Below are 13,575 nucleotides of genomic sequence, written 5' to 3'. Positions count from 1 at the left end.
ATGGGATAGTTTTCACAAGCTTATACGTGGGATAGCCTCTACGAGCTTATATATGAGATGACCTTAATGGACTTATGTGTAGGATAGCCTCCATGAGCTTATGCGCCTCTACGGGGTTACCTATGGGAATCTATTTATCTGTCATGCACTTATATATGCTCTTGGTTTGTCCAAAGCTGGAAAATAAATTGCTATAAAAAATAATAAGAAATGGATGACATGACATATGACATTGTTGCTAAACAAATGGTTAAATTTACTAGTATTTAAGATATATATATTTTTTGATAAGGTGGATATTGATGACATATGTATATGTTGTTTTGAATAAGCTTTCCGAATATGTCATAGTATTTATTTCATCTGATATTGTTTATTTGATTATCTTTATCATTAATTTATTTTATTTATATTGGTGTGGTGGTTGAGATTTCTTACTAGGTTAGAAAGCTCATATCTATCTATGTATTTTTTTCAGAGTCAGAGGGCTCATGGTTTCGGATGAGTTGGGCATGGATGGTTGGATAGTTTATTTTTTGATACCAATAAATATTTAAAAATTTGATAATTAAACAAATTGGTTATTTGATCATGGTGGATATATTTAGTTAAATCATTTAGCCATTAACTATTGATTTAAATTTTTGGAGCCATTGGAAATTGTTCATCAGGTCTTGCATGACCTCTCAAGGATCGCTGTAGGGTTTATATGATCGTGTACATGGTTGACCCAGATGACGAGTGCGAGACACGAGACAATCAAAAGTATATCAAGCATATAATATAAAGACAAAGAAGCTGCAAATCAGTCGTGATGTAGAATTCGATGAGAATGCCATTGGAAATTGGGATGAAGAAAATGTAGAAATGAGAAGTATTATCTTACCTAATCAACTATAAGTAATTCGAAGACATGTACAACTTGAGAATGATGGAGAGGAAGCATTAGCCTCATAACAACTTGATTTGATTGGTCTTCTGCAGGTGACTTGGCAATCAAATGACTGCCCAAAAAGATAAATAAATAATGAACAAAGACATATGCTTCAAAGAATTAATTCATGACATAAAGAGAGGGATCAAATTTTTACTTTGTTTTTTTTGTAATATCTTAGTTACTTCTTTGACCTGATTGTTGGCAGCTAATAAATATACGCAGTGATTGAATAGTCAAGGACCCTATGAAACTAGTGGGAGCTTCATTGAATTGTCAAAAGAAGGCAACAGTACTCACCAACGGGATGAAGGGCTGCCCCAATTTACAGAATAATTTCCGTAGAGCTTGCCTCTAGCCGGAGTGGCGTATCCATCCAAAACACTGCAACCAAATGAATGATCAACCGTACAGATTGTTCCATCTGATACTAGGGAGGCTGCGACCCATATATACTAGAACTAAGTTTTTTAAGTCCCAGCAGACTCGGGGGCATCCGAGCAGTTTCATCCTGTTTTTGTGAGAAAATTGGATCAGGATAGAGTTGGGACTCTAAAATTCATCCATGAAGAAAGAAGGAGGAAAAAAAAAAAAAAGATGAAAAAGAAATAAACTTAAGGATGCATCATTAATTTATTTTATTTATATTGGTATGGTGGTTGGGAATTCTTGCTCGGTTAGAAAGCTCATATCCACCGGGATGGGGTAGGACAGCAGTGCGTCCTGTCCCATAGAGAAATTAGGACACCCTCGTCTCATGAGATTTAAAACCTTAGCTAAAAAACGAATATTTGAGATGTTGAGATTGCATGCTTGCGTAATTATTTTATTTTTCAAATTTTATATGGTTAATGACTTAATTAATTTCTGAAATGATTCCTATAATAAATATGATCCATGATGCTCGACAATTATTAAAGTTCATTACTTAATATATAATATAAATTTAGATGTTAAAGCTTTCTATTTATTATAATTTATTATATTACTATATTGTATTTCAAGAATAGTGAAAATTTTGTCAAATATACACCACATGACACAATCAACTCCTGTCTTGATATGGCACATCTACAAAACTTTATGGGACATGTGATTCTTATAAATTAAATTGACATAACAAGTTCTACCAGATTGGAGGCAATTGAATATCTATTATAAGATGCATGTCATTTTACAATAACTATCTTACACTTTCAACAAACCTTTATATATTTCGGTTTTGTTTTTTCTTCCCCTTTTTGGGTAACATAAGGTGTGTAGGTGATTTTATTCATGAACTATATTTTACCCGAAATTACTAATGTTGATTGAAATCTTACTTAGTTTATGACTTTATTATCTAGAAAAAAAATGCTTAGTAATTCTGAAGTGCTGGTGAGGTTATGATAAGAATTATGACGTATTCATTAGATCTTTTCCTCTTTTATCTTTCCAATATCGTCGGTCAAATAGTATTTTTCATGAGGATGATAAACTTGGTTTCAATTGCATCCTCGCACTGAAATTCATCCAGTCTTTCTTTTACCTAGTTCTCAAAAGACAACAATATTATAAAGTTAATGATATAGCAAATGGTGGAGTTTGATGAAACTATTCTACTCTTTTTCTGAAAAAAATAATACTCTTTTCTACAAATAACTTGATTAGGTAAATTATCTAAAAGAAATACCCTCAGTTATTGGTGGGGTAAAACATGTATATAAATAGTGCCTTTCTTGCTATATTTTTTAGGCTTTAATTATTAGTCAAGAAAATAAAGGAAGAAAAATAAACCAACAGTATTAACCAGAACAGTAAGTTAAACATGAAAGAATTTTCTATCAAACATACTGGCTACCTGCTAAGACTAATTAACCCTCACATGAAAAATAAATGCTCCATTATTTTTTTGTCTTTCGCTTCATGAATTTTGTTTTTGATTGCCAATTAATGGTAATAACATATTTGCCTAACTAATTTTCTCCGCTTCATTTTCTTAGCTAAATGATGAAGCGTAAAAGTGCAATATGATTACTGATAAAGAAAATATCAAGACCCTGAAGTTTACGTGGATGATCAAAAATTAATTTAAAAAATGAAATCTAGATCCTCTCCATATGATCTAACATGCTTGAAGAGCTATGAACTATTTTATCCGAAAAATAATTTTCCCCCAACATATCATGACTAAAAAATTACCTTGGACTATGATAATTAGAAATTAGAAGTGGTCATGCTTAAGAGTAGGCATTCCTTCTTGATTGTAGGATAAAAGTGAATGCTGATAGGGGTTAAGTACCATAGCTAATAGTTGTATTTTCTGGAATAGCAAGCTTCAATATAATGCTTAATATAAATTTCTATGATCTTGAACTTGTCAATTTGTGATGCGAACCTCCATCAAATTCCAAGTTTTCAGAGTGAAAAAAAGTTTAGGAACAGAGACATTAACTCATTTGATTTTTTATAAGATGAATAGGTACCCTTATTTTATTTAGTTAGGCTCTTGGTAGAACCAAAGGAAAGCATATTTGACATAGATCTACAGTTCAACACACACATGAAAAATAAAAGGACAAAGAAAAAAATGAAAAAAAAACATTTTCAAATCTTTCCCAGATATTATATTCATGCAACAAAATGGAATACCATGATTTCTTTATTGAAACCTCTCATATTTGGACAGTTTTATTTAAATAATCATTGCAGCTTTCCTCATCATAAATATTTAAAATTGAAATTGTTTATTTGCAGTTTCCTCATCAAAGTCTATACTGATCTTACATAAAGTAACTATGATCATTGGGTGTTGAGAATTCCTTCTAAACCACTGACAATTTGCAAATTCATCCGAATAGGAGCTTTTCTGCTCCACAATCACCAATCCTCCTTCCAGAACCAATTATAGCTTTCTAACTTACCAAATGCAATTAGTATATTGCAAAAATGGACTGCCCACCACAATTTGAGAAGCTGTCATATGGAGACTGTAAGCTCAGGCATATGATATAAGCAACAAAAGAAAATATAGCACATTAAATATACTACGTATTGAGTACTGAATTTTGGAACACTGTTCAAAGTTGAATTTGGAACCACTTCCCAGTCCAAGTGCTGATGAGAAAGGTGCTAAGCAGCTGAACATGTCACGTTGGCTGCATTGGTGTAGTAATATAAGATACACAAGTTGATGCTCAGGAAGAAACATAAATGCTTTAAAAAAAGTCCTTAGAGCTTCGCTTTGCCAATTTGATTTGCTGATTTTGCCCTCCTAATTAATGCTTCCTGGGTCAATGACATGATGAGCTGCATATGGACACAGACAGGATTAGTATCCATGGAGACAGTTGGAGACAGTATAAAATCCTATAATTAAGAAAAAGAAGGAAAACTAAAATACCTCTCCTTTCCTGTTAAACATGCGACCAGTACAGAACCCACGGCCACCACAGGCAGTTGGGCTCTCAATCTACAGAAATAAAACCATAGCATGTTAGATAATACATTTGCAAGAGTTTCAGGATAAAAATATCCAATCTTACCAATACTTACCACATATAATAGCCAATCATCAGCTCTCACAGGCCTATGGAACCATATCCTAATGAAGGAAAAGCAATATTAATGAGTTGTACCAAGTTCCATTTAAATTAGCTTAATCTACTATTTTAATCTACTATGCTTTATAAGCAAGCCTTTTACTTAATGATACAAACAAGCTTAAAGCATCAAACATTTTATCATTAGATGTAAGGGACTTGGGAGTAAACTCTACTTGTCATGAATACCATTGAAAGATGTCAGTTTCTCTCAGGTTATAGAATCAGTGTAAATTTAAGCCCCAGAATCATATTCTACCTTGTTGATAAAAGAAATTTCAGAGACTGAGGAAACATCATTGCACTTAAGTACAGTTGAGGAAAGGTTATCAGGTTGACAAAATACAGTTATCTTCAGGCTTTACATATACAAGATACATAACGAATGCTTTGTTCCATCTCTACCACTCATTTAAGTAGAACACGATAGCACTCCCAACGGACTAATGTCCATCAGGTCATTTACATTCATCTATTTAGGTAGATAAGCAATACACATTCAACAACACTGCATAGCTGAAAAGTCAGCAAATTTCTTGATTGCTTCATTCAATCGCAAAAGTAAGACTCAGTCATCAATAGAAAAAATTCAGTTTAAAGGAAGTTGTCTTTAATGGTTATTATCAAATTTATATAATCTTTCAAAATCCAAAACTTGCCTACAGTATTCTACAGGAAATTCAGGATTAAACCTTTTTGGCAATCTGGAACTTCTGTTTTTTCATGGAATGTGATAAAAGGTTTGCATTATTCAAAAAGTTAATATGGTGGACCATGCAATAAACCCTGTAATACACTTACGGTTTCTATCTTCCTCCAAGATATAAAACTCATTACACACAAGGGAATGAATAGGGAACTGCATTAGATCCCAAGCAAGAGGACTAGATGAAGCATCTTTCCGCAAGAAATCAGCCGAAAAAATACTCTCCATTGAATTGTTCGTAGCCCTGAAATTCTTAATCATGCTGATTGCAAATTTCTAATTACCCACGCCAATTAGAATTTGAGAACTATTAGCAAGCCAGATCCGCCAGACTTTCAAGTTTATCCTTAGAGAGTTTCTAAATTCAAGGGGATGGCTTTATTTGATTGTGCCACTCGAAAACTGAGAAGCCACCAGTTTTTTTCATTATACCATTAATCATGCAGGAAATCACAAGTAACTGGAGCATCTTTCTCAGTATTTTTCATCAAATAACTCAGGCTACAGTTATATTTTGATCATCCATTAATTGACAAAGGAAAGCTATCAGCACAATGAATATTGGAATTCATTATCTAATGTACATGCATTTCAACTTCTCTGGAAAGTAGCTTCTAAAAGTGGATAACTTGTCTAAAGAAACTTCACTCTTTGCAGAGCATTGCATTTTTGATGAATTAGAAGACCAAACTATATACTTGTCATTTGCAGGGGTATTGCATTTCAATAGACTGTATTCTTAGACCATATCTCATGTCATATAGGAGCTCAAGGAGTAACACCAGTTTATCCAAGTCTGCACTATAGCAAGAAGAAAGTATAGGTCATAACAAGCATGGCAAGCTTTTGAAAGGTCCATAGCAAAGTTCTTAAGCTAGGAAAACAGTAGGCACTTGGAAATTTAAATTAATCATAACAAGGTGGAAATGTGAATAACAAAATTAGAAAATTGGAAGTTTGAACATCAGCAGACAATTTGTTAATGTGTACAGACAAGGTAAAATTTGTTATAGAGAACTCTACAAGGCTCATATACAATTCAAGAAGTCAAGAAGTTCAGGAGACATACGAGTGATCCAGGCTGAGTGATGTTGTTTTTAAGCCCTTCTTCTTGTGAGGATTTAGGCTAACACCAGCAAAGATAAGATCTGAAGCATATGCTACAACACATCTGCAACACAATCAAATAGGTAGTTGTTCACACTCATGTAATAAAATGAACAGAAACTGACAGCCTAAACCGAAAATATAACAGGATTCTTAGGCTCAGGAAAAAAAATTAACTTATTTTATCACCAAACAGAGAAAGATGCCCGTTTTTCTTGACGGAAAAGTTAGGCTAGGTCTAACTGCTTTCATTTAGTAAATGAAAGAAAGGTAATAAATAAATAGAAGAGAATGACAGGATAAAGGAAAAAAGGCAGAGAGGTGGTTGAGTAGAGCAGGGAGACTACAAAAAAGTTTTTGGGCAAAGATATTCTGAAGCTTCAAAGAAGCAAAGCAGGTGCTAAGTCATCATCACTAACATAAGACAGGTGCCTGGTTACAAAAATATTCTGTCATCACAAGAATTTCACATTTGGTCTATATATTTGGTACAGTCATAAATAGGATAGCTAATTAGGCTTTATAGAGATTTGTTTATTAACATAACTGCCTGTAAGTTTCTGCTTCTGACAGCTTTAAGGACTGGTTTTAATCATTTCCAGGAAAATGATCCTTAACTTAAGGCCATTCCTCTGTAAACCAATTAATTAGTGGCTAGAACTTAGTAAAGATAACTTGATTTGGTCTTACATATGTAAAAACAATAAACTTATACTAAATGAGAGAGGCTACAGCCTGTTTCCCTCTTTCAAATCTGTGCTTGACCTTCCTAAAAAGCCTAGTTTCTCTTTTGGACCAACCGGTTCTTCTGTTAATATTTTATTAGCTTCATTGAAGATGTACAGGCGTCATCTATGAATCAATGATGCAAAATTAATACGCTACACAGATCAAAAGTTAAAACTTTGGCACCACTGTTTGTAATTTATCTTCTTTTGGGTTTCCTTCGGAAGTAACCAAATAAATTATATTTTTCTTGCATTATTTCTCCGAATTGTCGAACAGAAGTCTAAGAAAGTATTCATAAGTGACATCAGGTGTCATAGTCTTCCAGAAGGCATCCAAATATCATGAAAGTAATAGAGGACATTTAGATGATTCATATGAGGGTGAGATCCGTTGATGATTACGAGCTATATGTTAATGATAAGAATCTTAGTCAGAGATGTCTGATAATTCGCATATGGTAAAGTGCTCATATCCACCATATGAATGGAAACATTTCCATGTATCGCAGGAAGGCATGTGCAACAATTTATAAGAGTTCAACAAGATGACATTTCCAAGATACAATTACATACCTATGCAAAGCTGGGTCATCTGAAAGTTTTCCTCTTGCTCTAAACCAATACTTCAAGCTGAAATAGAAATCAGGCTTCTAACATAAAAAGTATCTATAGTAAAAGGAAAGCCATACTATCATGAATCAACATGTCAAAAACAATAGCATATAAAAGAATTAGCACAAGAAAATGAAAGTGGAATACCTTGGTTGAGATTGTTGCCTAGAATTGCTTGTTTCACAAAACCTTATTTCTATTGGCCATGGAACAAATTTTTTTCTGGCAATTGTGTTGCGATAATGCCTGTCAATATCTGGTGCCATTAGATTTTACATAAAGAACAAATATCTCAAAGCACAACAAAAAGAATGATAAATCAAAGCGTATTTAAAAGGTGCAACAAGAGCTTCATTCTTAACATAATGGAAGTAGGAATACAATTTAGAAGTTATTACTCAATGGCAACTTAAGGACAAAATTCTTATCCTTAATATCAAGTCAAAATTAGGAAAAGAAAATTTGAAATGTTCGTCAGCCTTAGATCAATTGAATTTGAGACTTTGAGCACAAACTGATCAGATTCGAACCAAATCCAGAGAAAAAGTGACTTGAGGTAGAGGGAAAACAGCAGAAGGAAAATGATGGGTAAGAAAAAGAAGATAAAAGTGGATTTACTGGAGGGGAAGGAAAAAGGGACTATTTTAAGTTGTACTGCATTATATTGGAACGAAACTAGCCACAAAATTGAGATGCCCAGAAAGCAAAAAATTAAAAGGGAAGAGATATGAAAGAAGTGCCCGATATGAGCCTAAAGGGAGACTTGCAATTCATAATGGCTAGAAATGGAAGCAGTTGTCCAACTTTTCCTTTAAAAAAGGGCTTCGACTAAAACCTCCCCCCCCCCCCCCCCCCCCCCCCCGGCCCAAACAAAAAAATAGAGAGAGAAAAAAATTCTGGTTCTGCCAAATTTCTCCTTACCAAGGCTCAAGACAATGCTCCAATGATGGGGGTAGGGCTGCAAGCAGATTGGATTGACTTCTAAACCAGAAATGACCTGATAAATTTATCTGATTGTCAATCATCTTATTTAAAATGGATGGTTGATAACGTCTCCAGGTTGTTTAATTGTTACTCTATTTCATAATATGTACAGCATATAATTGGCTAATTTGTACAAGGTTTTTATGGGTTTGGGTTTAGATTATTCTTTACATAATTAACCTGAGAAAAACTGATGGATCAATAAAATGAAATCCAGCAAAACCCAAATGCAAATGGATTTGACTTGTAATTCAGATCCTAGAGAGTTCAAATATGATTGGATTCGGGATGTGGCAAATCCCGATCAAACCCAACCCACTTGCAGCCCTATACCACTTGCAGCCTTATATGGTAATGCTAGCAAAAAGATGCAAACAGTGGTAGCCTATAGTGATGGTGGCAATACTGGTTGGGGTTCATGATGGTAATCATAATGCTAGCAGAAGTCGTAGTTGGACTTGGTGGCAACTGAGGCGGTGGCAACAGTAGTAGAAGTGGTGGTAGAAATACATAATCAGGTTTACTTGGAAAGTTGCCTCCTCATACATTATACCTTCAAATTCTCTTAAAACTGCAGTTTAGATTAAGAAAAAAAGTTTCTGTAAGTTTACTAATCTTTTCTACTGATCAACGCGTACAGTCAGCATGGTATTACACAGTACACCATGCTTGCCTGGAATGAAGCAATATGCAAGAAATATAGTATGCATAACCTTAACCCAAATAGCTAGTACTAACACACTGATATATGTATATGTACAAGTATTCAATTGATCCCCTAAAGGAAAGCATAAGCTTTACTGCTGTTGTTTTATTATTTTTTACAAAAATGTTTTGGCAAGTAGGTGGCCTCAAAATAAAATCTGATAAAATCTTCATAACGCAGTTTAAAAAGGTCAAATGGAACTGAAACTTACATTGATAGACTGATCGAAATACTCAGGAAAAGTCAATAAAAGATGAATATTTTGACCAAGTGATGTGTTGTTCGTTATTAATTACATGCATACCTCTTTGTGCAAAACACAACAGCAGTATGTAATTGTCAGTTATTAGGAAACAACTATGAATAACTATCAAGAAACCATTTTGTCTCACCAATTACTTCATCTGGCAGTCTTCATGTTCTCATACTGACATTGTAGTTTATTGGACATGGATGTCATTATCTAGCACCTAACTTTATTGTCATCGTCCGTCCACTTGTCATGCGTCTTACACTGATCAGTGATCGGACGGATTGGTAATACGAAAATTTTATGGTCCAGCATATACCCTAATTCTTCACAATTCAAAACTATTTTGAAATTGCAGAACCAGTCTTTATAATTAGGTTTGGTCAAACGATTGCTCTCTAGGATATGACTTAAGAGTTTAGAAGCTGACTTTATAATCCTCAGAGAGTAAAAATTCTAATTAGAATTTTGTACTTGAACTCTATTTGTTTTAGGGCCTTTTAAAACAAACACCTTCCACTATTTCTTCGAATCTCTTACACTCCTCTGGTAGAGAATCGGAAACCTACGACTCTAGGTTTCAAGTGGGATACTACGGTCCCACCAATTTACATGCCACCCCACCTAACAGTTATTGGTGACACATAAACGATGAGTGTACAATTCCTTGTACAATGCTTCTTAAGCAAGTTGTAGCTAACTTGGTCTCCAAGTCATAAAGACCTCACGTAACAGTTATTGGTCCTGTTCCTTTATTAAGTCAGACCCACCATATTTTCCGCAGAAGTAAAGTCGTCATTGGGTCCTCACCTAACAGTTATTGGCGCCCAACCCCACCTTTATCCCTACTACATCTCATGTCAATAGAGAGGTCCAGTCCCCCGATGCAATTTGGCCACTGTATCCAGCCAAGACAAATCAACGTCAGAAAGACTTTAGCAGCTCTACTACGGTGGAAGGCCTCTAGACTTAATATTAGGTAATCTAGTCTTAGTAATTCTAACTTTGAGCTTTTCATAAGAGGTAATCGATCAATTGACCAGATAAGTAGGTGGAAGGCCCCCCTCACTTAGAGAGTAAGATCCTAATTAAATAACCATCTTTAATGCTTTCCTAGACAACCATTAGATCATTTAATCAAATATGGCTAGCTTAATGTATCGTTCACTCTCGACTGATTTAGGAGATTTAATTTAGGCCTCGATTATGGTTTACATCTTATGTAAATGTTATATTTGTTTAGCCCTTGTTCACATCTTATGTGAATATGAAACTTTTGTTATATGTTTACATCTTATGTAAATGACATATTTGTTTCAATTTACATCTTATATAAATGACCTAACCTATTTAGGTTTTTATTCACATCTCATGTAAATAAAATTATTGCTAAACATCAATATGCATCTCATGCATATATCAATTTACATGCTAATCATAAGCATAAGCAAAAACAAGTATATAACTTATGATGATCATGGATCCATGATTGGGTCATAAGTCACATGCACAAGCACATCAATTGGCTAGATCGTCTTCAACTCTTGATTCGATCATGATCAACCCCTTGATCAATCGTCAATCAAACGCTCAAATCGTGTCACGCATCTCATGCATTGACATCGATCAACCAATGATATGCAATCACAGATTGCAACTCAGAAAATATCAAATATTAACATGATCATCACCAAATGCATCTTGTGCTTAATAAAATTTCAGATCTGAAAATTTTAATTTTAATCATGCTACCAACTGAATCTTAGATCATGCAAGACATGATTTTAATTATTTCAATCTTATTGCAACTAAAATCAACATGCAAGATCACAAGAATAAAAATCAGCATGCTGAAATTTCTGAAATCTGAAATTTCAGCACGCAGAAAATTTCAGCAAGCATAAATATTAAAATTCAGATCTAATAGAGTCCTAATCAAGCCTATTAATCTTAATCTAAATTTCAAAAACCGCAGCTCTGATATCACTGTCGGATTACCTCCGCACGCGTTGCGACGATCGCAGCGGAAATACACGCGCGGGGTCGTTCATTACATGAACGTCCTAAGGAATGTAGACTTCAAAAAAAATTCTGAGTTCTCTAACTTAAAAAATTATTAAATCTAAGGAAATATTAAAATTAATTGCTTGATTAATTTCAGATCTACAATTAAAATTGTAAAGATCAAATCTTTACCTTTAAGCGGGTAGATCTTCACCGCTATCTAATGATCGTAAAAATCGGGTTCGCTTGAAGCCGCACAAGTGTAGGGCCTCTTCGGATTTTCACATGAAGATCTAGATCGATCAAGGTCGTGATCTCATCGGGGTTCTAGCTCCCTTGTAGAGATCACTTTTGATGGTTAGAATTTTTCTAAGCAATCAACTCTTGATTGCTTCCAAGAGAAGTAAGAAGGAGAAGGAGAAACGCTTTCTCCTTTTCTTGGAGGAAGGAAGGAGGGAAGAGAGGAACACCTTCCTCTCTATGTTTTCTTCAATGCAGCTAATGAAGAAGAGGAAGAAGACTATAACTTGCTGCCCTTTTTTTTTCCTTGCGGATGGATGAAGGAAGAGAGGGATGGAGGCCGCCAACACCAAGAAAAGAACCATAAAACCCAAGGGGGGTCGGCCCCCTTTTATTTCCTCTTTTCATGAAGCCCTAGGCGTGGCCTCCTCCTTAAAATTAGGAGGAACCACGCCCCAAAATGGGTTTCGCGTCCCGGCCAACTGGGATGCGGATCTTGGGAGTATCCAAGGAAAGGAGGGGCTCTTGCCCCTCCCTTCTAATCCTAATCAAATTAGGATTTAGGTGGCCCTTGGTTCATTGAATTCTAATCTAATTAGGATCCAATTAGTCTCCCTATTTGATTCAAGATCCTTATCCGTAAGATTAAATCAATTATGACTCTTAGAGTACTAATCTAATTAGGACCCAATTGGATCATGACTCAATTGAACTCTTCAATCCTAATCCAATTAGAAGTCATCTTCATCTATTAGACCAATAATTAATTAGGACTCTAAGAGTCCTAATCCAATTAGGACTCATATAATTTTAGTACTAATCCAATTAGGACTTTAGAAATCCTACTCCAAGGACTCTAATAATTTGAAGTCCTAATCCAATTAGAACTCTAGGAGTCCTACTCCAAGTAGGACTCTTGAACCTTATCAAATAATATCGAGTCCAATTAATTAAGTCCAATTGATTCAATCAAATTGTAATCCAATTGCAATTAATTTCTTTTTCAACTCACTAACTCTTAGTAGGTTAAACCAATTATCAATTAAATTGACAATTACAAACTATTGTGATTCCAAATCGCAATCCAACCATCAGATCGATCAGATCCTCTATTGTGTGTGACCCCATAGGTTCTATTCTAACTAGTAGTGAGATATATTGTGATCCCTATCACAATATCATTGAAACTCTTTTCAATTGGTTGGAACAATTCCAACTCTTCTCATTCGGATTCACTGATCATCAAGTGAATGCCTTTGAGTCTCACAATCCACCAGTGACACCTAGCAGCATGTAGTGGCTACCCAGCATAATAGAATAGATAAATCTCTAGGTGGAGTTAGCGTATGATACAGTCCCTCTATCGTGGATTCCGATAGGATAGAGGTCATGGATAACTTGTCAAACCCCATCATCTGTCATATGCCAAGATTTATTCGACTCTAATTCGAGATTAATTACGAACTCAGTCTCATAAATCACATAGGATCTCTTCTAATCTATCAAGGTCGATAGATTCCATCTAGATGCATCTTTACTCCTACAATGAACATACTGCAGTCAATTTGCACCACAAGGACCCAAATGGATAGGGCCCATGTTTATGTGTTCGTCAAACTACAGCAACCTCACTGTGAATAGCCGAGGCATCGCAGGTCGAAGGATTGGTCATACAATTGCAGCATCAAGTTACTGACGAGTGGATAGACATCAAAGTGACTAC

The 13,575-nt window shown here is 34.9% G+C and overlaps 1 protein-coding gene across 1 annotated transcript in view; it reads right to left on the bottom strand.

The window, feature by feature from the left end:
- Positions 1-3,900: 3,900 nt before the first annotated feature.
- Positions 3,901-13,575, bottom strand: part of LOC103722362 (acyl-CoA thioesterase 2) — a 47,048-nt gene continuing 37,373 nt past the window's right edge. The window contains exons 12-17 of the mRNA XM_008812894.4: positions 7,816-7,914; positions 7,630-7,686; positions 6,291-6,392; positions 4,469-4,517; positions 4,317-4,385; positions 3,901-4,222 (exon numbers count right to left, since the gene is read on the bottom strand). Of these exons, the coding sequence (XP_008811116.1) occupies positions 4,145-4,222; positions 4,317-4,385; positions 4,469-4,517; positions 6,291-6,392; positions 7,630-7,686; positions 7,816-7,914 (454 nt within the window). The 3' untranslated portion in view covers positions 3,901-4,144. The remainder of the gene's footprint in view (positions 4,223-4,316; positions 4,386-4,468; positions 4,518-6,290; positions 6,393-7,629; positions 7,687-7,815; positions 7,915-13,575) is intronic.

This window comes from Phoenix dactylifera, chromosome 5, assembly GCF_009389715.1.
Source record: "Phoenix dactylifera cultivar Barhee BC4 chromosome 5, palm_55x_up_171113_PBpolish2nd_filt_p, whole genome shotgun sequence".
Lineage (NCBI taxonomy): Eukaryota > Viridiplantae > Streptophyta > Magnoliopsida > Arecales > Arecaceae > Phoenix > Phoenix dactylifera.
The sequence above is the reverse complement of the archived record's forward strand: the minus strand, read 5'-3'. Positions and strand labels throughout refer to the sequence as shown.